We start from the raw sequence: 23,230 nt of genomic DNA, 5'->3' as shown, positions 1-23,230 counted from the left end.
TGCGATGCGACGGGTGGTTTGCGCAAAATGTGATGGCGGTGGATGGATGAAGGAGATATCAAAATTGGAGGGCTTTAGTGATGTTATAACTTGTCAAATGGTGTTCCATAAAACAAGAGCAGCGCGTTCACGGGCTGCTCAGTGCAGTGCGTGGTGGTGGTTCATACATCAGTACATTGTACACCAGTATCACTGTCTTTGGCACACGGGAATAAGGTACCAATAATATAGGGCCATAAAGTGCATGATCTAGTCTCTAGAATAATGTTATTATGTTGACTGAACAACTTGGTGGTTAATAAGATACTTGCTTCGATATATCCCATATCGCTACCACACTGAGAAATTGTGCAGCGCCTCCAGCTCTCCAGGCGCGCCCAGCGCAGGCCCAGGTTGGGGTAACGTCGACTGGATCAGACGGGGAGCGCAACCCCGAGACAGCTGACAGCAGGGGGTCCACGAACCACGGTGGATACAGCCACCCGACTGGAATGAAGACCCACCTTTTGCTGTAGAGTGTTGTTGTTTTACCAATCCACCAACAGTTCGATCATTTCGTCTTACAGTTTTGACACAAATCTCTTCAATCATTTATTGTCGAGTGAATGAGATAATAAATTAAAGATACTTACAGACAATTAACCTTCGATTTTGGCTTCGTTTGGTCCTCTCTTGTGCGTATGTTTGGGGATGGGCTGCTGACCATTATTATTCCGGGAAACTTACCTTTGTATACTGGCACTACACTGCGCACTGTCAACGAGGGATACACGGAGCGCAATCAGTGTTGGTCGTTCCGCCCGCATGTGTTTTCTGAATGACTTCCGTGTATCTGCTAACGAAAATCGCGCATATGAATCTTGAACGTTCATTTTCTACGTCTATTTTATCTCTCTTTGAATATTATACGGAGAAAGTTGTTCAGCCAGCTTATGCTGTTAGCTGTTTATTGTACGTCAGAACCACCCGTGAGAACGCGTATATTTCTCGATTTGTGTCAGAGGTGGATTCAAGTTTGGGCTATTTTTCGATACCCTGAAGTAAATTCAGAGTGTGGTAAGCTTGGAATCATATTACGGAAAGTTAGTCTTACACATGGTCAGACTAAGTGTAGTTTTAGATCTTGAAAACAGCGCTCTCGTACAGACGGGTGTATTTCATTGTCCCTGTAATAGTCCCATCAATTTCTGTCTGTGTATTCTTTACCCTGGGCCCTGCGACCAGCCCCAACACGCAGTGTTGGGGCTGCGCATTGTAGCAGATATGATCATGACAGGCGAAGTATAGCGCCTGAATATCAATATGAAATGGCTAAAATTCTGTAATATGAAGACTTACAGGTGAAGTTATAATGTTGAAGACTGACTGCGTTCAACTTTTGGTCCTGCAAATATTCCATTTCTGCTCGAATTGATGAGTTAAATACGACTCGGTCGAAAGGAACTTGGGAGAACGACATCTTATACAGTCAATGGATTTGAAACTTGTGCGCATGCGCTGGCCGTCAATTCATCTGTACAGCTGTAGCTTTATGGCAAGGCCGTATCATACTGTTGTGGCAAACCCTCTCGCTGTATATTGCGTTGCTTTCTGGATGGGTACGCGCGCGCAGGCCTTGTCAGAAGGCTAAAAGCATTGCGACTCCGCCCAGCACATGAATATTTACGTGCGCAGTGTACTGCATACTGATTTTGAAAATGGTGAATGGGATGGGGAGCTAGTAGATGGACCTGTAAAAAAAACGTTTCTTTCAAGATCATTGGACCAGTGTGAACAAGAACAAGGTGAACGTATGGTAGGAATTAGATAAGAATCTTATGTATACTATAAAAGTAAGTTTTTTTCTAGTGAAATTCGAAACTTACGGAGGCGCGAAAATCTGTGACAGACTGTGTATGTTTTTCAAGCTTACCGATATAGCAGTTTAGCACTCTATTGACTCAGGACGCTCCCACAGTGTGTAACTGTGACACGGAGCGTCCCGGGGTTACCCTGGGCCTTACATTAGTGCAGTGCCTGTCATACACAGCACTGCCACAGTGTCACTCACACGCTGCACTGCATTGCAAGTTCAAACCAAAGCCCATGGTCTTATACAGAACCTTTCATACTCCATAGTACATCTTAATTTGAATGAGCCATATATAATCATAATGATACATGCCCTGCCCTTCCTCTTCTTCTGCTTCCGTGAGAAGGATCGCAATCAACCTGAGCTGCGCCTGTTCCGTTGGCGTTGGCACGTTGCTGATTATTCTGTCACTTGCGCCAGTTGCGGGCGGGAGGTCTTAAAGTATTAACACTGATTAATGGATAATGCAAGTCTTCAAAGGGTTCAAGTAGTTGCAGAAATAATCATCATCCAAATGAATGCATAAATAAATAATCAATAAACTGACACGTCCATGAATGATAGTAGGTCCTAATTATAATAACAATTGAATAATATGAAAAATCAGTGCTAAGCAACTACTACTATTGAGTCCTGGGCCAAGGCTCGTGACACACGTGTCGATGCGATGGTACTATTGCCTAGTATTGGCCTCAACCACCTCCTGGGGTAATCTGTTTCAGTCTTTGATGGTTCTTGGTAATGTTGTGCGGCGCGCTGCAACCAAAACGCTGCTGTGATGGTTCGTATAAATTCGGTCGCGACGCCTCGCACAACATGGTAAATTAGATGAATATATGCTTAACTCACTTCTAGAAAGTGAGGTAAGGGAACTTACCTTGCTTTGGTAATCCTGCGTTACAGCGCAGGGTCACCGGAGAGACAGGTAGGCGCAGATGCCAGGTCGTTCTAGTCCCTGGCTGGCATACGTTGGTATACGCTGTGTCGCTGGTCGCTGTGTCGCTGGTATACGCTGTGTCGCTAGTCGCTGTGTCTGGTTTCTTGTTCCTTTTCCTTGTCTTGTTCCTTGTCTCTCTCTCTCTAATTACCGCATCCCCTTTTTATACCCTATTAGGAGGACGGGTTGCCCACGCTGGGCTAGAGGGGGGAGATACCCGTATGCCCATTGAGTTGCCCGTAAAACCCTATCCCTTGGGGGTGTATGTATGTGTGTGTGTGTGTGTCACGGGTCATTGCCCGTGCAGCATAATTGCCGGTTTCGAGCCAGGCATATTATGCTGCACGGGCGAACATATAAACATATGCTTATATGTTGCCTTATGCAACACTCCCCCCGGCCCTATAGATTGGCAACTATACTTAAATTATCCAAACAAACATTTCAACCCAGTTGCCAATCTCAAAATAAACAATTTCTTTTATCAGTCCTGGAGATCTAAACGGGTTCACTAATGAAATTATCCATGGACTGTTTTTTTTTTTTTTTCACAATTCCCCCCCCCCAAAAATAACCACATTATTTTACACAAAAACTTAAAGGTCCAGTTTACCTTTGGGAGCAGTGATTTCAAAAATGTTCAAGATATCACATTTGATGCATACGTGTAGATCTGTTGTATCATAAAACATCCTACCATATGAAATATTTGCAATAAAACCTAAAATATAAGGAGATATCAGGGTTTTTCTCAGTAAACCGTAACTGTATACGGTTTAGTCTGGAAACATTTTTTATTATAACTATTGTTCACATTTTGTGTATTTAACAACACTTAACATCGATTATACGGATTCAAATTTTGACAGTGGTTGTTTCTATCCCTAACTCACATTTTAGAACTATTTTAAAGCACTAATGCTTTCATCTGCAAATGGTAAATTATGCCTTTAAATTATTAAGATATCGTGGTTTCCCTCAAAGATCATAAAAATGTCTTTGGCCCTGAAATACTGGCCAGCAATTAATCCTATCATCTTCATATCCCTGCCCACCGTATTATAAACGTCTTCTTTAATAATTAATCCTATCAACTGAAACACTGGCCAACAATTAATCCTATCATCTTCATATCCCTTCCCACCGTATTATAAACATCTTCTTTAATAATGGGTGGTCCGGGATGAAGAGATTAATAAATCAGATTCGACAAAATGATACTTCAGCGGCTGTATCCACAACTGCCTTTAATGGCTTACCTCTTACATCTGGATTTGAAGGTTTCAACTTACAATTACATCAGGGTAATTGCCCCCAGTGGACGCTTCTCTAGCATCCCCATGGGAACTCGTACTCACGGAATCTGTGGAAGGCGGAGGCCATGGGGGGAGCAGCCATGGATGCGTGACAATGGCAGGCTGCTCACCTGTACCTACCTGGGACTGTGGGCTAGGAGACTGTGAAGAGTCAGCGCCACCAACACTCCTTGACTCTGCGTTTTCCTTTGACAAGGAGGCAAGGAGAGATGGAGTGAAAGTGGACCGAGAATCTAAAACAGCCTCACTGGCCCCTGCTCCCGGTTTCGATACTGTCTCAGCATTGCCCTCCACGTTATTGCAAGATGTCCCCACCGTCAGGGTTTGAGGGCTCTTATCCCCGACTGGAGGGGAGACAACAATTGTGCCCGGAGCTAGGTGGATCGGGGTCGGGCTAGTTCCTCCGATCCCTGCCCGTTTCCCTGGTCATCGCCACATACGAAGGAGACGGTTTTGCCCTGTCCACCTTCGGGGCAGTCCCGCTTAAAGTGGCCCGACTTGCCACACTTAAAGCAGTGGTTATCCTGGCCTGGTGACCGGAAACTGGCTCTGGCCGGAGATAACCTACCTGGGGATGACCTAGGCATTGGAGCATCTCGTCTGAATTGAAGGGTCGCAACCAGTTCCCGTACTGTTGAGTTAAGGGTACGTACTTGCGCCTCCAGCGAGTCTAATCTGTCATTAACGGAACACTGAAAGGAATCGAACCTTTTTTCAAGTTTGGTTATTCGAGTTTCCGGTTCGTCATCTGAATGGTTGGAAGGGATTGTAGATGAAATAGGCAGGTCTACCTTTCTCACATCCCTTTCCAGGAAACTATCTGCGACGACCAACTGCTTTATTTCCTTCCGCGGTTTTCCGTAGATGGCTTGCCTGGCATGTTGAAACATGCGTGTCACACGTAAGGCATCATCAAGGTTTAGTGGTTGATGATTTAGTGTGTGTTGCCCGGCTTCGCGATCGATAGATCCCTGGCAGAAACGCAACACCAGCTGTTTCTGCACAAAGTCATCAGGCAGATTGGGGAAAGCCTGAGAAGCTAGAATTTGAAGCCGCTCTGCCCATTCAATGCAAGACTCATCTGGGCCTTGTCTCGCTTAGTTGAACTGGCCTTGAGCAACTTCAGGTAGCTCCTGAGGGGCAAACCGTTTCTCCAACTTGAGAATGATATTGAAATAATCTATGGCTGGCTCCCGCTGGATCAGGGAGGCATAGTATTCGCTTGCCTTCCCATCCAACGACCAGCACAATTGATTCTGCCGTTGTTGGGGACTCCAGTTACTCTCATTGGCAAATGAGGTGAACTTGGCAAAAAATGCCTGCCAGCTCCCTGTACCATTGAAAGTAATCGTTCTCGGTAAATGTGTCCCGGGAACGGGCTGAGGAGGTATCACTGGAGTATCGGAAGGAGAGAAACGAGAGCTAGGCTTGGGCCTACTTGATCTAGTACCCGGCTCGGATAGGTTAGAACTAGCGGCCGGTGATGCCTGACCTGGCCGAGGCACGTTGAACCTAGGAGCCGGCCTAGGAGCCGGCTTAGGAGCTACAGGCTGTGGCGGGGTCAGCCGTCGCACGGGTGGTGGGGAGGCCCGCAGAGGCTGCTCCTCTCTCCTCCGTTCCCCATAACTCGGCTGAAGTACATCCTCGCGTAAACGATAGGAAGGAGATCGATAATACTCACGATCGCTGTCCCGATAGCCAATGAAGCGATCAGGATATCGATCACAAGTGTCAGTATATCGATCATCGCATTCATATCGATCATGTGCACATTGATATCGATTGTGGTCATCCGGATATCGATCATGATCATATTGCCATCGATCCCGCTGGAATCGATCGTCATCATATCGGTATCGATCATAACCACAATCGATGCGATCGTATCGATATCGATCGCCACCCTGATGGAATCGATCATTATCATATCGGCCCCGATTTTTACCCCGATACCTTTCATAATCGCGATATCGATTACGGTTGTCATAATGTTTAGGTGGACCCGTTGGCCTATATGGAGACGGATTGCGTTGGGGCTCACGAGATGTCTCGTAACGAGGTTCATAACTTTCCTCGTACCGAGAATCATACGTGGCCTCGTGATGTTTGTCATAATACGGGCGCCTGTCCCCTAACTAACCCAATGTCGGGTCCCCTTCAATTGTCTCTACTCGGGGTTGTATAGCGGTATAGCTTGTACCACCCTGAGGTTCGCATGAGCATGATCAGAACCCTGATCACGCTCACGGAGATCCTCTCCCGGCGGCCGCTGTGCGCACTGAGGCTCACCAGTGTGACTAACACTAACAGGAGCAGTATCGCGCCCGTCATTCGGCTCCGGTTGGGCTTGCTCTAATTCCCCCTCCCCTTGCTGGGTCTCAGTAACACTCTGTGCATTTTTAGCGGGTTGGTCGGTAAGGTTAGCAGTCACTGTTGCCCGCGGCATCGCTATGGGCCTAGTTACTTGCCACCTACCGACGTCAGGAGGTAGAGATTGCCTCCCTTCTCCGTAAGGCACAGTAGAGTTTTCTGATCCCCTTGGCGGAAGGGATGCTGCCCTCGGATACCCTGGTGCCGGGAAACGATCATACGGATACGGAGCAATCGGCGGAGAGCCAGATCTGCCCAGCGCACGAGGCCTAGGGGATGGGACTGGAGCTGGCGTAAAATCCAACATTTGAATTATATCCGCTAAATTTCGAATATGCGGAATCGAACAAATAGAATCGGGAGTTATATTTCCCGTTGCCTCGCGTAAGGCGAGGATCCGTGCTGCTGTTGCATCGCCAATGCCTGGTACTTGTAACAGGTCATTTTTGTTGCAACAATTAATACGGATTCTCTCCATCGTCAATAACGCACACAGAGATAACTTATACTATATACAAAATACTAATTCTATCAAATTAATAATTCCGGATCGCTTTCGTGCAAACGCAACCCTATACTTCCGGGTCACTAATGCTAAAGCTATCCAGGCTCATATAACGTAACGTATACACAAAATATTACCGATAATGAAATATATAATTCTGGTACGATACGAATAACGTAGCGTACGGCTACCCAATATAAATACCACAATCTCTTCTATAACATCAATAATCACGGATTGTTTACGTACAAACGCAACGACAACGCTATACTTCCCGGTTCGCTAATGCTGAAGCTATCCCGGCTTATATAGCGTAGCGCATACTCAATAAAACCGATACTGAAATCATGCAAGTATGCTATGAAGTGAATAAACGTAGCGTAGGGCTACAAAATACAAATATATCACAATCTCTTTCCGCTATAGGCTTCAACTATGCTTACCGGTATATAACTCGGCGTAATTAAGAAATACGTACTGCCGGTCACGCACAATCGGTAGCGTTATGTATCGGTATATGCGTACGGCATAAAATACGAGTTCACGAAACAATACACAAAATTCACTCATTCACCTTTTCTAACTTACCCGGAGGCGTTCACTTCGTAAACAAGACCGAAAGAAACTCCGGACACAAACACTTCACGAAATACAAACATAGGATACTCTTTCGGAAAATAACACAGCAACAAAGTTTCTTAAGGAATTCGAGCGATTTTTCACTCGTCTCCCCCAATAACTTCTGCTTATTAATTTCCAAATCACAAAAAATAAGCAATTTATTGCTTCTTCTCTGGCTTAAGCCAAAATTGAAGCAATTTATCGCTCTTTTCTCTCCTTAAAGCAGAGATTGAAATAATTATTTCGCCTTTTCCCTTGCTAAATATACAAAGGGTTAAAGCAATCCTTTGCTCTTTTCCCTTGCGTATATTTGCAAAAGTCTAAAGACTCCCGGCAATATAAGAAAACATGTATTTACGAATCCAATCCAAATAATATAAGCATCCAAATTGTATCATTACGTCAATACTTGCCCAACATACAAGACATACACTGATGCACACAACTCGACATGAAAATACTTTTCACATCAATATTCACTGTTCAACATCAATATTCACTATTAACATCAAACTTCACTGCAAAGTAAATATAGCGTAAATATAATCACAAAATACATCATCACTAAAATAGCAATCTTATATCACATTTTATATAATCAATAAATGCAGCAAATATAAATGCGCGGCCAGTAAATGCATCAGACAGCGCGGCGTAACCGATGCAAATTTATTCAAACACGCCGGCTGAAAATTCTCTGCGAGCGAGGAAAGAACATGCAACACGGACAAAGAAGAGAACGTCCAATGTGCACCAGCCGGAGTAGCTTTCCGGAGACCACTCAATAATGCAACAATTTCCGCGGCAAAAGACGAAAAGAGCTATATAGAATTTGAAGCGCGCCAATTACTGCGTACTCCGCTAAAGTTGCAGTGGTTCACTAATAATAAGAAACACCTGCGATGAACACTTCACGAGAAGCGAGAAAAAATATCTAAAACACGTTGCACAAACTTATCCGCAAATTTAACGGCAATTAACGGCTATGCCGTTTCACGAAAAAACGGCGTGAAATTTAATAATAGGATTCGCGCCACGGCATTGTTGGCATCCTTTGGAACGACACACCCAACGAAATAGCGTCTGCTACGGTAAACTCCGCTCACCTCTAAAGGTGAAACAATACAAAATATACGTTAAAACAAAGCAAATAAACACATATTAACGAAAATTAAGTAACGTAGATCATTTACTTACTTATACTTGTGCCGTTTCCGAGCAGAATATTTGTTCAAAAACGGAGACCCTGCTCGCAGCGCCATTTGTTGTGCGGCGCGCTGCAACCAAAACGCTGCTGTGATGGTTCGTATAAATTCGGTCGCGACGCCTCGCACAACATGGTAAATTAGATAAATATATGCTTAACTCACTTGTAGAAAGTGAGGTAAGGGAACTTACCTTGCTTTGGTAATCCTGCGTTACAGCGCAGGGTCACCAGAGAGACAGGTAGGCGCGGATGCCAGGTCATTCTAGTCCCTGGCTGGCATACGTTAGATAAATATATGCTTAACTCACTTGTAGAAAGTGAGGTAAGGGAACTTACCTTGCTTTGGTAATCCTGCGTTACAGCGCAGGGTCACCAGAGAGACAGGTAGGCGCGGATGCCAGGTCATTCTAGTCCCTGGCTGGCATACGTTGGTATACGCTGTGTCGCTGGTATACGCTGTGTCGCTAGTCGCTGTGTCTGGTTTCTTGTTCCTTTTCCTTGTCTTGTTCCTTGTCTCTCTCTCTCTCTAATTACCGCATCCCCTTTTTATACCCTATTAGGGGGACGGGTTGCCCACGCTGGGCTAGAGGGGGGAGATACCCGTATGCCCATTGAGTTGCCCGTAAAACCCTATCCCTTGGGGTGTATGTATGTGTGTGTGTGTGTCAGGGGTCATTGCCCGTGAAGCATAATTGCCGGTTTCGAGCCAGGCATATTATGCTGCACGGGCGAACATATAAACATATGCTTATATGTTGCCTTATGCAACACTAAGATGGAGTTTTGGTGATAGAGAGTTCTGCTGGGTGGGACCAGGTATTGATGGTTGCGAGTTCTTCTTGGAGGTGTTGGGAGTTGTTGAAGTTGTTCTTTGATCATTTCAACATGTACAAGATTATGTGTTATCTTGTACAGCACAGCATTGCTAGACGTGCAATTCAGCGACAGTCTGCAAGAGAGGGCCACTAGACTGCAGCTCCTCTAGCATTGCTGTTACAGTAGATGTATTGTGTGTCGTCTTCATCTTTTTGATTTTTCTTCCGCGTCAAGCTGTTTTACCTGTGTAAAAGATAGGTTGGGACAACCAGCGAAGGTGTATTTGAGGAATGTATCGGAGCTGCGGAGGAGGCAGCTAGTGCCCGTAGTGGGACGTAATGTTGGTAGAATGAGAGACCGTAGAAATTGATAGAAAAGGAAACAAAATCCTAGCGGCAAAGATGGAGATGCCATGTGCAGTGAATGCCTGGGTAATCTGATCCAATCCAGAGGGTTGAGGGCAAGGATATGCTAAGGGTGCAGCACGATAGTTTGGAGGGCTGGGCAAGAGCAACAAAGTGGATGGTGTTCTCTTCCTCGACACCGCAGAGTCTACAGATGGAGGTTGAAGACTTGCCTATGAATATTTATTATCAGTTGGTACTTCGTTGGATAAGTCAGGGCTGCACACTAACCCAGTTTTTTTCCATTTTTACTGATCCATACCTGATAAAGTTACTGGTCTTACAGTGATTTTTACTGGTCCTGGACCATCAGACCAGTGCCCATGTTAGTGTTGGGTAAGTGCCAGTTAAAAATTGAAAGCTGGGAGAGGAGTCTTGAGGCACTATGGAGGTGTGGAGACAGGGCAGCTGGGAACATTCAAGGGTTGGAAGGCTGCTAGTGCTACATTGCTTCCATAGAGCAAAGGTATGCTTATTTTCTATGGCATTGCAAACCTCAGCAATGTGGTGGTCATGAAAAGCCCAATGACACAGCCTTTTCCAGTTGGGATAGAATAGTCAAAGCTTAAGGTGCCAGAGAGTATTATACGGGGGTAAATTGAACTTGGCAAGAAGCTGCTTCCAGTAGGGGATGGAGAGAGTGTTGTTTGCCAAAGCGTGAGGGAGGATCCTGTGTTCAAATCTGTCTGAGGGCGGTGTGAATAGCTGTCCTAAGAAGAGAATAGTAAGGAGATCAGCTTGAAGGGAGAGAGGAAGGATGCCTGTCAAGAGGAAGACAGCTTCATTCACAGCACTTTTGGGGAGGCCAAGGAGTTTCTTGAAAAGGAGAGCCTATGCAGAGTCAAGCTTTTCCCGAGATCTTTTTTCGAACTTCACAACGGCAACCCCATACAACATCCTGGGGATACAGTATGCAGACCACAACTTTGCGATGGTGGGAGGCCAAAAGTTTTTCTATGAGGCTGGCCCTCCAATTAGGGAGAACAGGGTGTTATACCCTATAATTTGTGGCGATATTGGGAGCAGAATCTTGAGGTTGTGTTGACTTGGTGACATATAGGTGAAGATGTGGGTCAACTTGAATTTGTTCTTCATTCCGATAGGGCCTACAAGGTGTGTGTATTACATCCTATTTGTGCCTGTAGACTAGGATGGCACTGTTCGCTGGGTTAATCCTGTATTTCCAGGTGGTAGCATAGGTATGGGTGATGTCGAGCATCAACTGCAGCTCCTCTGCTGATGAAGCAATAAGGCAATGTCATCTGCCAAGACAATTACTCCAGCAAATAGATGATGAAAGTGGCAACCTAAGTCTTCAGCTGTCAGTATCTTTATAAGCCCGTCAATGAAGACGTTGTAGAGGAGAGGGGAGAGGATTCCTCCTTGCCTAACTCCATTCTGTAGTGGGAATGTGGAGCTGATATCACCTTTCCACAGATCTCGATTAGCAGCCCTGTTGTGCATTTCTTAGAGATGCCTTGAGCTTCAGATGGGATGGGCTTGGTGAAGAGTGTCTGGAATAATCCAGAGTGCCACACACAGTCAAAAGCTTTTGCTGCATCTAGGGGTGCTAGATGTGTTGATTTTTTCTGGGAAGAGAGTTGAGTTCAATGATCAAGTGGAGGGTAAGTAATGTTAGCAGGCAAGATCTGGTAGCTTGAAATCCAAACTTGAGTTCATCTGGGATACTGGCTCCTGTTCAAGAGTCTTCTATCCTCGTGTTCAGAGCTGTTTCCAGTAGCTTAGACAGCGTTGGGATCAGCGAGATTCCTCTATAGCTGGATGGGTCATCAACTGGTTTGTTTCCTCTTTTATGCAGTGGAATGATAACAGCCTCTTTCAGAGATACAGAAAGATGTGCTAGTCTGATGGAGTTCTGGTGCAGGAGGAGAAGTAGCGTGGGAAGGATCGGACCTGAGGGGACCAGGTGCTCAGTGGTAATGTCGTCAAGGCCTGCAGCTTTGCCTGGCTTGAGCTTCTGAATGGCAGCGTTGACATGGCTATTAAAAGTGAGAGTATCATCTCCTGTGCCTTGTCTGTTTTTACTGAAATGTGTTGCATTAGAATGCTGTGTACAGGACTGTAGTTGGATATCTGTTGCCTCCTCGTGGCGTGTGGATGAAGATTGTAGAGCATCCCTACTGGCACCAGATGAGAGGTCTTGGAAGTAGGCATGCCAAACCTCCATGATATTCTTACCATGAAAGGTGGTATCCTTGTAAGTCAGGAAGGGGAGGTCCTGTGTCAGAGATTTGTCATGCCTATTCAGCTTTTTCGACTTGTAGAATAAGGTGTCATTTCTTTCATTGGTAAGCTCTAACTTCCCTTGTGTAGCTAGATTTTAGGATGCTTCTGATTGCCCGAGAGATCTTCTAAAGGACCATTTGGCCTCCAAGTATGACTTCCACAGAAAGTGCCCATCTTTTAGTTTCTTAGTCTGCTTCCTTTTTTTCAGGTTGATAAGGAGAGTGAGTAAGCGCTCTTCACCTTCTGTGTCCACTGGGGTTTGCCTTGTCTTTTGTCTTTGTGGACTCTGTGAGGAACTAAGTGAGTGTTCTAGCATCTGCTCTTGAAGATGTATTGATAGACAATCTATGCCATCCTGGCCGAGTGACAAATCAAATGTACTAAATCAAGAACCTGCAAAACGGCTCTCAATACTAAGAAATCTTAGTGTTATCATGCATGTTCATTGCTTGTCGTGAGGAGAAGCGGAGAAGCAACTACTAACCACAGAGTATGGTAGGTAGTGCTAGTAGTCACTAGTACAATCACTTTTCATCAAGCAAACATGATGCATGATGTCTGTAGTGTGGTGTATTTCTTTTTCTTTTTTTCCAGAACATGGCAGACACCACAAGTGGACACTTTGATGCTAATCTTGGAGACATTATGCAGAATGTGAGACAGATAGATTCTTTCTTGGATGTCGTCTTTGAATTCTTGTATAGGAGGTAAGTAGTTCAGCGCTAATATACTTTCGTATCCATGTAGATAATATCTAATTCTACTGAAGTGAATTGCACCAAACTCACAGGATATACGGTACTACAAAGCTATTTTCCAATAAATGACATCAATTTTGATGTCAACTTTTGTGTCATTGCTCAAAATACCTTGCTCCTTGCTTTGCAAGAGATTGCAGTGTATGCTGCCTACACAATCTGAAACTGACTACTGGCTGCTTGAAAGATTCATCACATAATATTAGATGGCTGACTTGTATTTCAGATTGTGCAGACAGCATGTGCCACAATCACTCACAAAGAGGGAGTGTGTTCTGAGTGACGACATGAAAGTCAACATTGATATCAACAGATTCCAATTACTGATTTGGTTCAAATTTACCTGAGTGATTGGAAATAAGTGCACAGTTGTCCTTGGTTTTTGTACAATTTGTTTCAGTAGAATTTTATTATGTACCGGTACACTTTTGATTGGATTCAAACTGCTTATTGTCATTTGTTGTTGCTGTTGTTGTTGTTGTTGTTGGTTTGTTTGTTTGTTTTTTTTTGGGGGGGGGGGATTCTTCAGAAAGGTTTTGAAGGTTTATTTCAACAACAAAGAAAAAGAACAACAACAACAGCAGCATCTCGACAGACATTTCTGTCAGTCTAGCCGTAATGTTTAAATGTACAAAGTTGGTTTCAAAGGTCATATTTGTCAGTAACTACAAGCCAAGAACAGTAATGTTTACTGAATACTAACAACAGGTGTATTAGGGTGGTACATGTAGAAAAGAAGAGACTATAAATGATGTGTACATTTGTATCTGTTTGCATGTTATTATCACATTTGTTAAGAATACTGTGAGTAAAATGACAGTTCTTTACTCTGTAGATTATAGTTAGTAATATGTCCCTGTAACTGTTGTGTTAATGAGTCCAAGGAGTTGATATGCAAGATATAAGTGCAAAACTTTGCTCACTAGAAATTGATTGCATCATGTTAATCATATTTTCTCTCAATTTAAAAAATTTAAAGATCAGGGGGGTATACCAGTAATGATTTCAAAAGAACATTATCATCCATTGGTGCTGAAGTCAACAATTTTATTCCTTCTTATTTACACAGGACTGACTTCTACCACGTAATGAAGCGGGAAGATGATACCATTGGATTGCCTCCAGGTATAGCTCGCAAATATGTGATGCAGGTAACACTTCCATCATACTCTTCTTGGGTCGAATTGTCATAGAACAAACTACATGGTATCTTCAGGGGGTTGGTAGCATTTATGGCATCAAACAACAAACCTTTCCAGTATTTGTGACTGCTGCATTCTCGGCGATTACCATAACAAATATTTTCTCTTGAAGTCATATTCTATAATTGACATTTTTGGAAAATACAAAATATGGCTCTCCACACACTGTATTGCAAGAGCAACAGCAGGTTTAGCTTTTTATATCATGTTCATTTACTATGTCATTATTTATTGTGTCATATTTGGCTACAATTTTCCCCCACCCTTGCCTAATGTTTTGAAATGTTGTCTTACATACTCCAGTACTGATATGGCTAACATTTTATGAACCTGTTTATTTACAATGCTTCTGGTCATACTGTATGTTGTACAGGCAACTCCCATTATAACAAAGTCCTCAGGACCAGCAGTTTTTTGTTTTGTTTTTTTCTTTTATATTGAAATTTCATTATAGCTGAACAGTAAAGTACACATTTTAATAATATTTTTTTTGGACCTGAATTCTTACCTTGTAACAAGAATTTTGTCATAACTGCGTTTGATATAACAAGAGTACACTGTACACTGTACAAAACAATGAGTCTGCGTGTTTTACAATGTTTTCCCCTCCCATCTAATCTTGGAATGCATCTAGGCGTATATGAAGTATGAGCGCATGTCACAGGAAATAGAGAAGAAAGTGACGTCCACGGGGGAGAGAAAAAGTGCTGCTGCTGAGAATGTGGATGGTGAGTCAGCCTCTGTGTCTTCTATCTTCTGCTACTTTACACTCTGTGTACTTCAAATGATTCCCCTTTCCAAATGATCATGTCAGCAATGGAAAAAAAAAGTATGTGTTGACATTAGGCAGAGACTGATTAATGTAAACTTTCACACCAGATAACATCTTCAGATGAAATGAGTAGCACAACACACTGCTAGAATTTAGAAAATGTAACTTTTTTTTTTTTTTCTTTTTTTTTTTAGGAACTGGACACTTTTCCCATTGTAGTCTTTATAGTCACGCTCTTTGTGCAAAGACAAATTTCATTTTATAAACAGTCCATATTGTATTTCAAAACAATTACTATTATTACTGAATAATTGTATGAATGTTGAATTAAATTGAAGACTCATTTCTACATATATGTTATCCCTGTCAGAGCCAATAAGCAGGACTGGGAGATGTGGTCGTAACAAGAATTTAAGACATTGGTCTTAGTGAAAGACTTACAATGTATGACTGATGATGTGAACAAAGGTTTCTGCACTTATGAAGCAGTCACTAAACTGTCATTCAATTTCTGCCTCCAAAACAAAGAGCCACCTCCTGCATTGGAAACAGTGGAAGTGACCACCACGGACACCTCGGAGCTTCCAGGTGGTCCCAGGCCAGTGGGCAGTACCTGTGCTGAGACAGGGGCCAGTCCCGATGGCTCGCAGCCGGTGATGACCAACCCAGATACCGGTGAGGTCATTCAGGGGTGCGGTGGAGCAACAGGAGGTCAGAGGTCAACAGCAGCAACAAAGGATAAGACTTCAACTTCAAAAGGGTAGGTCATTGAGTTCAGTTGATGTGAACCCAATCCTTGTAGCAGAGCAAAGATTCTGTGTCGTTAAGTAGGAATGTTTTGTTGTTGCTGCTGCTGCTGCTGTTGTTGCTGTTGCTGTTGTTGTTGTTGTTGTTGCTGTTGCTGTTGTTGTTGTTGTTGTTGTAGTATTGAAATGATAATCTATGAAGGCCTGTTGGATGAAGAGGGAACTAGTGTGCATTTAGTTGTTCCAAAGTCTAACAGATAGAAAGCTGTTGCCTAATAAAGCTTTTGTATGTGTATCAATATACAAATGACGCACAGGTCTGAGTGCGTCAGTCGGAATTGTGTGCATAAGGTAACTATGGAATGCTTAGGCTAAATTCCATAGTTACTGCATGCACACTATATTCCGACTGACGCACGAAGACATGTGCGTCATCTGATTTATAGAATGGGTAATTTTCTTGCCAAAAACCCATTTTTTTATCGTGTAACCCGATGACAAAATTACTGGATGCATTTCCTTTTGGCTTGGCATACACAAACCATGCATCAGTTTTTACTGGACGCACGGCCAGCCATGCATCAGTAAATACATTTACTGATGCATGGTTGTTTTAGCCAATAGGCGTCTCGTACTGGGTGCGCGAACGCTTGCTTAGTGTGCGAATCTTTGTTACAAGTATGCATACTCTTGCTACAAGTGCGCGATAACATGTTTACCACTGTGACTCAGCGTGCGACCAGTACAAATCAACACATAGCTCTCGACCAATGAGATCGCAGGATTCTCGCTACCCATTCTATAAAAGCAGCTATGTATGATATCAAGGAAATCCATGGGCATAGGTCTTCTGGGAGGTAGTTTAAAACAATGATTGAAGTTAGTTTTCGTGAAGGCACTTCCTGAAATGATATTCCTGAATATTGCAAATTGTGGTAAACCATGAACACTTGTAAGATTTACGTAGGCTTAATATGTGTACTCTTATAGTTTCCAGTGGTTAAATTTTGAATATTTCCAAAGTGTTTTGAGTTGGGTATTTGCCAATGAGGAAATGACAATGATTTTGAAGTGATCGGTTTTGCATCACCACAGGGAAAGCAATAAATGCTTGTAAAGGAAGCAACCATGCAACCAATGACTTTAAGTCCCTCCAAAAGACTAAGCAGAAGTATGAAGCACCATGCACAGGGGCATAGCTACTGCAGCCAGGTGACTTGAACCAGGGACCTTATGATTATAGTCTATGGTCTTTACACAGTTTTACACTTTTGCAGTACAGTGCACTCCCGTTATAATGAACACAGTCATATAAAATAAAATTCTGATTACAACGAAGTAAATATTCAGGCCGCAACAATATCCGCTTTATGTCTTTTATTGCTTATTTGTTCGGTCATAACAAAATTTCAATACAACAAGAGAAAACTGATGGTCCTGAAGACTTCATTATAAAGAGAGTCCATTGCAGGACAGATTTTGAAAGTATTTATCTTTGTTATCATCTTATCACACATGGATGGAACATCCACTGACCCAACCGACCAGTTTCTCTCTCTATTACTTTATACAACTTTTAGACTTCTCCTGTGTGCTTGATCATAGATTGCGGATTTACTGTGCTCTACTATTTTTATCTGCTATTTCATGAACATAGGCTGCAGCTGAACAAAGCCGACACGTACAACGGTGCACTGAGAGAAAACTATGCATGGTCACAGACGCTGAAGGATGTGGACATCAAGGTATTTGTGCCGTCAAACGTTACCAAAGCCAAACAGGTCACTGTCGACATCAAGAACGATCAGATAAAGGTTGGTACTTTCCCTTCTGTGAATATGTGATCATTGTCTTTTCTTTGTTGGTATGGTCAAACTGAAAGACATGCTTTGATTTCATGTTAACTTCACTCAAGCCATAAGCTGTTTCAATGATTGTATAAATCACTCATCATCCAAGGTTTGTTGTGCATAATGTTGTCTGATTTTCCTCTGTTATATATGCATGAATCCTTTTTCAATCAAATTCTTATAACAGGTAACGATAATTGGCTAATTAAGACAATTCTAGAACATTTGGAGCTGAATTTCTGCAGTCAATAACTGCCTTGGTGGTCAAGGATTAAAAAGATATAGTGGTTGCTTTTTATTTTGTATCTTTATAGAGGGGGATCTTAGTATGGAGGAGAAAATTCAGCTCATATTCAAAACCTTGTAGTGTCAGTTCAGAAGTGGTAGAGCCAAGAATGCGCAATGTGAATATGTTAAAGTGCAAAGGTGTTCAGTGGATGAAAATCAAGAGTTTTTGGGGGAATTGATCTACTTGCCTCGTTAATAAATATTGTCTTGTTCACATTTATATTGTGCATATATATTTCATGAATATGAAGCACATGATAAATTATTGGTTGTGCATTTTTTTAATAGAAACATCCATATTAAGCACGTAATAAATGTATTGTATTATTATTATTATTATCATTACATGATAAATGTTTGTGCCCTTGACCTAGATATCCATGAAGGGTTCCTCGAGTGACGGTCAAGGAGAAAAGGTTCTTGTCGAGGGTCAACTCGTAGAGAAGGTCAAAGGTGAAGAGTCAATATGGAGCCTGGAGCCCGGCAAATGCATACAGGTGATTATCATATATTAATTTTTTTCCCCATAGGTGATGACATTTTAAAGTCTATGTACTTACATAAGCCTTTGTGTTAATAGCGGCCACCTGTCGTATACAGCCACGAAATAAATCCCCCCCCCCCCCCCCGAGAAAAAGCCATGTGAGAGACCCTGTCTATATAGCGACCATCTGTCTATTATGGCCACTTTTTTGTTTCCCTTGGGTGCTACTTTAGATAGGTTTGACTGTGTGTATGTATTTAATATTATGTATATACAGGGCTTTACATCCGTGGCCCAGGGCCAATCAATAAGAATTAATGTTGGGCTACCAATTTTCCAAAAACGCTATATTTCGATGGCCCGTTAGGGCAGCTAAAATTCAAATTAGATTGCGATATTTTCTTCATAATGGGCCCGTACATTTCTTATTTGGGCCATCAAAATTTCAATTTCAAAGATTTAAGTGGCCCAAAAGGGCCACCAAAAAAAAAGTTAGTGCTGAGCCCTGATATATGTATATACAATGCACATACATACAACAAAGCGTTAATATGTAATAACATGTTATACAATCTGATTTTTATCCTTTGTCATCCATTGATTCGACTTTGATTTATATTAAAACAGCTGAATTTGGAGAAGCGGAAGCAGACGTGGTGGAAGGCTGTGTTTGTGGGAGAGCCAGAGATTGACCAGAAGAGCATCGACAACGTCCAGTATGTCCATGAGATGGACGATGAGTCTCAGCTGGACTACCAGAGAGTCATGTACGACATGGAGCGCAAGAGACAAGGCTTGCCAACGAGCAAGGAACAGGTAACATAGGATCACAGATTAACTTTTATTGTTCATACCTTGTGAAGAGTTATGCTGACTAGTTTGTCCTGCTATTCATATTAATCCTGTCTTTAGAAAAAAAAATATAAGTTACAAACCCCCTAACTTCATTGCAAGAATCATGCCAATCTCATTCAAGTCAGATGTGTGATTTATAGTTTAAAGGGAAGGTAAACCCAAAGAGCAATGTGGATTGAGTGAAAGCAGCAACATTAGTAGAACACATCAGTGAAAGTTTGAGGAAAATCGGACAATCGATGCAAAAGTTATGAATTTTTAAAGTTTTGGTGTTGGAACCGCTGGATGAGGAGACTACTAGAGGATATGACGTATGAGTGGACAACAATACAAAGAAAATTCAACAAAAATTCACTTTTCTAGAATTATGAAAGAGCAATGGACCAACCTCTTTCAGAAAGCAGGGGGAATAATTGCTACCCTTTACATATGTCAATATCAAGTTGATGGAATTTGTAATTTTCATGAAAAATGGATTTTTGTAGAATTTTCTTTATGTTTTCTTGGTATTGTTGTCCACTCATACGTCATAACCTCTAGTAGTCTCCTCATCCAGCGGTTCCATCACCAAAACTTTAAAAATTCATAACTTTTGCACCGATTGTCCAATTTTCTTCAAACTTTCACTGATGTGTTCTACTAATGTTGCTGCTTTCACTCAATCCACATTGCTTTTGGGGTTTATCTTCCCTTTAAGACAAGAAAGGGAGAAGAATATTTCAGAACTCATAGGATTCTGGTACAGTATGTTCAGCAATCTGCTTAATGATTTCAGTTGCTTACGTACGTTTGTGATATGAATATCAATTAATTTGTGTATAATTCATAAAATTGTCTGAAAATTAGTTTATTCTCATGCTTATATGATCTGGTCTTGACAAGAAATAGTGCAATTTAGGTGAAAATATGTTGGTTGGGAAATGCAGAGTTTTCTTGTCTGTCAGTATTTTCTTGTCACCCTCCCAACCCTCCCATCCAAGTCAATAACCCTACATACCATGTAATGTATTTCAAGAAAAGAATTAAACACTGCAAACCAATAACCTCTCATCCTAGTCTAAGTGTCTCTATACATTCCATACCATTATAAGAATGAAGTACCACTTCCCGTCCCATACATTTTTGATTGGAGGATAGCGCACCCTTGCTGGACTTTATTCAGCATAGTAAATCCACCTGCTAGCTTTGTTGTCTAATCTGCATGCATGGATGTCAGAATTTGTTGTGAAGTCCAGAATTCCTGGTCAATAACCCAATAAAACTGAACTTCATGATTCCATGACATTTGCTCCTGTGACAATTGCTCCGGTTGTATTTTCTACAAGGACTAAGGATTATGGTTAGGGTTATGTCTGTGGGTAGAATTAATGTTTGACCTAGCGGGCAGATATTTCATTGGAGCAATTGTCACAGGAGCAAATGTCATGGAATCACGAAGTCCAGTTTTATTGGGTTATTGACCAGGAATTGATGAAACAGCTTGACAAGTTGCAACCAAGTTCAGAGGCACATGAAAAGATTATGGTGAATTGGCTCAGTGGTCAGAGCTCTCTCTCTCTCTCTCTTCCTCTTTTCCAGGAAACCCACAACATGCTGAGAAAGGCGTGGGATGCCGAAGGGTCACCGTTCAAAGGGACCGAGTTTGACCCTTCAAAGGTCAACATCTCTGCATCCTGAGTTGACCTTTGGCATCATAAGACATTCCAAGTTATGGCCGACCCTTGACCTGTTCCATGAACTGTGATTTGTAAGTCGCCCTCTTGGGGTGTACATGGTGTAACTGTGGAAGTGGAATTACAGGGAGAAGTTGCTACATCTGGAAGATGAAGAGTGACTGATCTCTAGCAGCCATTATATGGCTGTCAATAGTGGCAATAACTGTCTTGAATTAAGTGCATGTGCATGAAATGATGGTATACGAGGCTGCCGAGAGGACTACTGTACACTCACATCAACACAGTCATGTGTACTGCAGAAATGAAGGCACAATGAACTACTTGTAGAGATTCCTGCAGGTGCAAGCTGTATTCATTTTGTAGCTCTTTCAAAGAGTGATCCAAATGTTGGCATGATCATATTGATGTATTCCTCTAATTGCTCATTTACATACTGTAAAACATGATATTTTAGCAGCATGAAATTTTCACAAATTGGAGCCGACGGCCTTTTTCACAGCATGAAATTTTCGTGAAGTCCCTCTGACTTTTGAATGCATATAGTGTAGACAAGAACTTTCGTGTGCATTTTAATTTCACGAATCTTGGCTCTCGCGAAATTTGCGAAATTAAGATGCACATGAACATTCCTCATTTCACAGTACATGCAAACGAAATGCTAAATGTTAATACTGCTTGTACAGAACTCTGCCACTTGTAAAGGCCATTTCGTTTTGACGGAGAAAAATGACAAAGTCTTGGTTCTTGGTGAGATCTCTAGTCTGCAACTGACATTAGCAGTTGTTGACTTTGTCTGCTTGTTTTCATTTTTTATTCAGCCTGTCCAGGGTTGTTGGTTTTTTTTTTTTCTACAATTTATACACATTTGGGCATTATTTGTCTACAGAAAGTACACTCAGTTTTGTACATGTGATATGAACTGTCTTCTGAAAATTCTTTTGAAGTAGAAATGTGTGAAAAGGAAGTATTTCTGAGCCATTGTCTTCATTTCCTATTCTTTTACTTTGTTTCATTGAAGACAGAAGTCCATGTTCTTTTAATCTTTTCTGATTCTTTTTCATCCTCATCTTCATCCTTGTCTTCTTCATCTTATCGTCGTTGCCATTAAGTATTATTAATGTACATGTAAGGTAAAAATCACCATTCCTTGACCTTTGTCTGAAGTGACATGTGCAATTTACTCATGTATTTATAATTCAAAAATATACATTTGTGAGTACAAGTAGGGATTAGAGAGACATTCAGTTTGCTCTTTTTAACCAGTTGAGGACGAGTCCCGAGTATACTCGGGCAAGCGTCTATGGGAAATGCGTGTTGTAGCAAAATAAAACCGTCCACAACGGGATAACACTAAATGATATTCATTGTTCCATCCCTTTGTTTTATTAGTTTTGTAAATCAAACCAATCAATTTTTATGTCAATTTCAGTTATCAGGAGACAATACAATGTATGACTTTGTTATAGAAGACATAATTGTATTCATATTGCACGAAGCTGGAGTCTTAGTACATCTGTCCTAAATAGGTACAGAAATCATATTTGTGAAACTGTAAATGAAGCAAATGATGGTAATTACAGTGAATTAAAATAGCTAAATAGTGCCTAACTTGCCAGAATTGCAATTTTGATCCACTTAATCTGTTTAATTCCACTAATAATTCAGCCTGGATGCTATGAAGCTGCGCGAGCAATCATTGAATTTACGCCCACAATTTCAACCAATCAGAATCAAGAATTAATTAAATGATGTTCAATATATAAACATATACAGTATAATTATGTTCCTACATGTGTTGCATCAGAGGATAATTTGGTTATTCTGCATGTTGAATATGCATGATGAAAATGTAGCAAAGTTAAAAAAACAAAAACAAAGAAGAGACCCAAACATACTTGCTCAGTGGTATGAGGAAAAGACAATGCATAGCTTTTGCATGGTACACATGGTGCATCTATGGATTCCTTCATTGAAGTGCATAGTGTTAAAATGAAGGTAAGCATGTTTCTGCATTCCAACTGCGTCGTATTGTATTCAGTTCAATAAAAACGAACAAACAAATCTTATTTGTATTTCAGCACTTCTTTTCTTTGCTTTGGTGAATGGGAATATTCCTAAATGACCGACTAACTTGTGGAGTCAGTATTATATGCCTGTTCTTGCCAAGAATAAAGACGTCGTGTTTTCAGGTTGACCAGCAGTTAACTCTGCTAGAACATGTAACACAACCGAGAATATGTGTGTATGTGTGGATCAGATATTTGTGTAATAACAGTATTAAAGATACAACTGCATGTAAAAGACTCGCTGAATGTACATAATAT

The 23,230-nt window shown here is 41.7% G+C and overlaps 1 protein-coding gene across 1 annotated transcript; it reads left to right on the top strand.

Annotated features, from left to right (window-relative positions):
- The first annotated feature begins 949 nt into the window (after positions 1-949).
- On the top strand, positions 950-22,969 carry LOC140231597 (nudC domain-containing protein 3-like). The gene is made up of 9 exons (XM_072311746.1): positions 950-1,056; positions 12,870-12,982; positions 14,103-14,184; positions 14,870-14,963; positions 15,536-15,767; positions 17,411-17,567; positions 18,266-18,388; positions 19,003-19,191; positions 20,809-22,969. The coding sequence occupies exons 2-9, from the start codon at positions 12,873-12,875 to the stop codon at positions 20,905-20,907; spliced, it is 1,086 nt and encodes a 361-aa protein (XP_072167847.1). The 5' UTR covers positions 950-1,056; positions 12,870-12,872; the 3' UTR covers positions 20,908-22,969.
- Positions 22,970-23,230: the final 261 nt, after the last annotated feature.

Source organism: Diadema setosum, chromosome 8 (assembly GCF_964275005.1).
Source record: "Diadema setosum chromosome 8, eeDiaSeto1, whole genome shotgun sequence".
NCBI lineage: Eukaryota > Metazoa > Echinodermata > Echinoidea > Diadematoida > Diadematidae > Diadema > Diadema setosum.
This window is presented reverse-complemented; position numbering and strand designations above follow the sequence as displayed.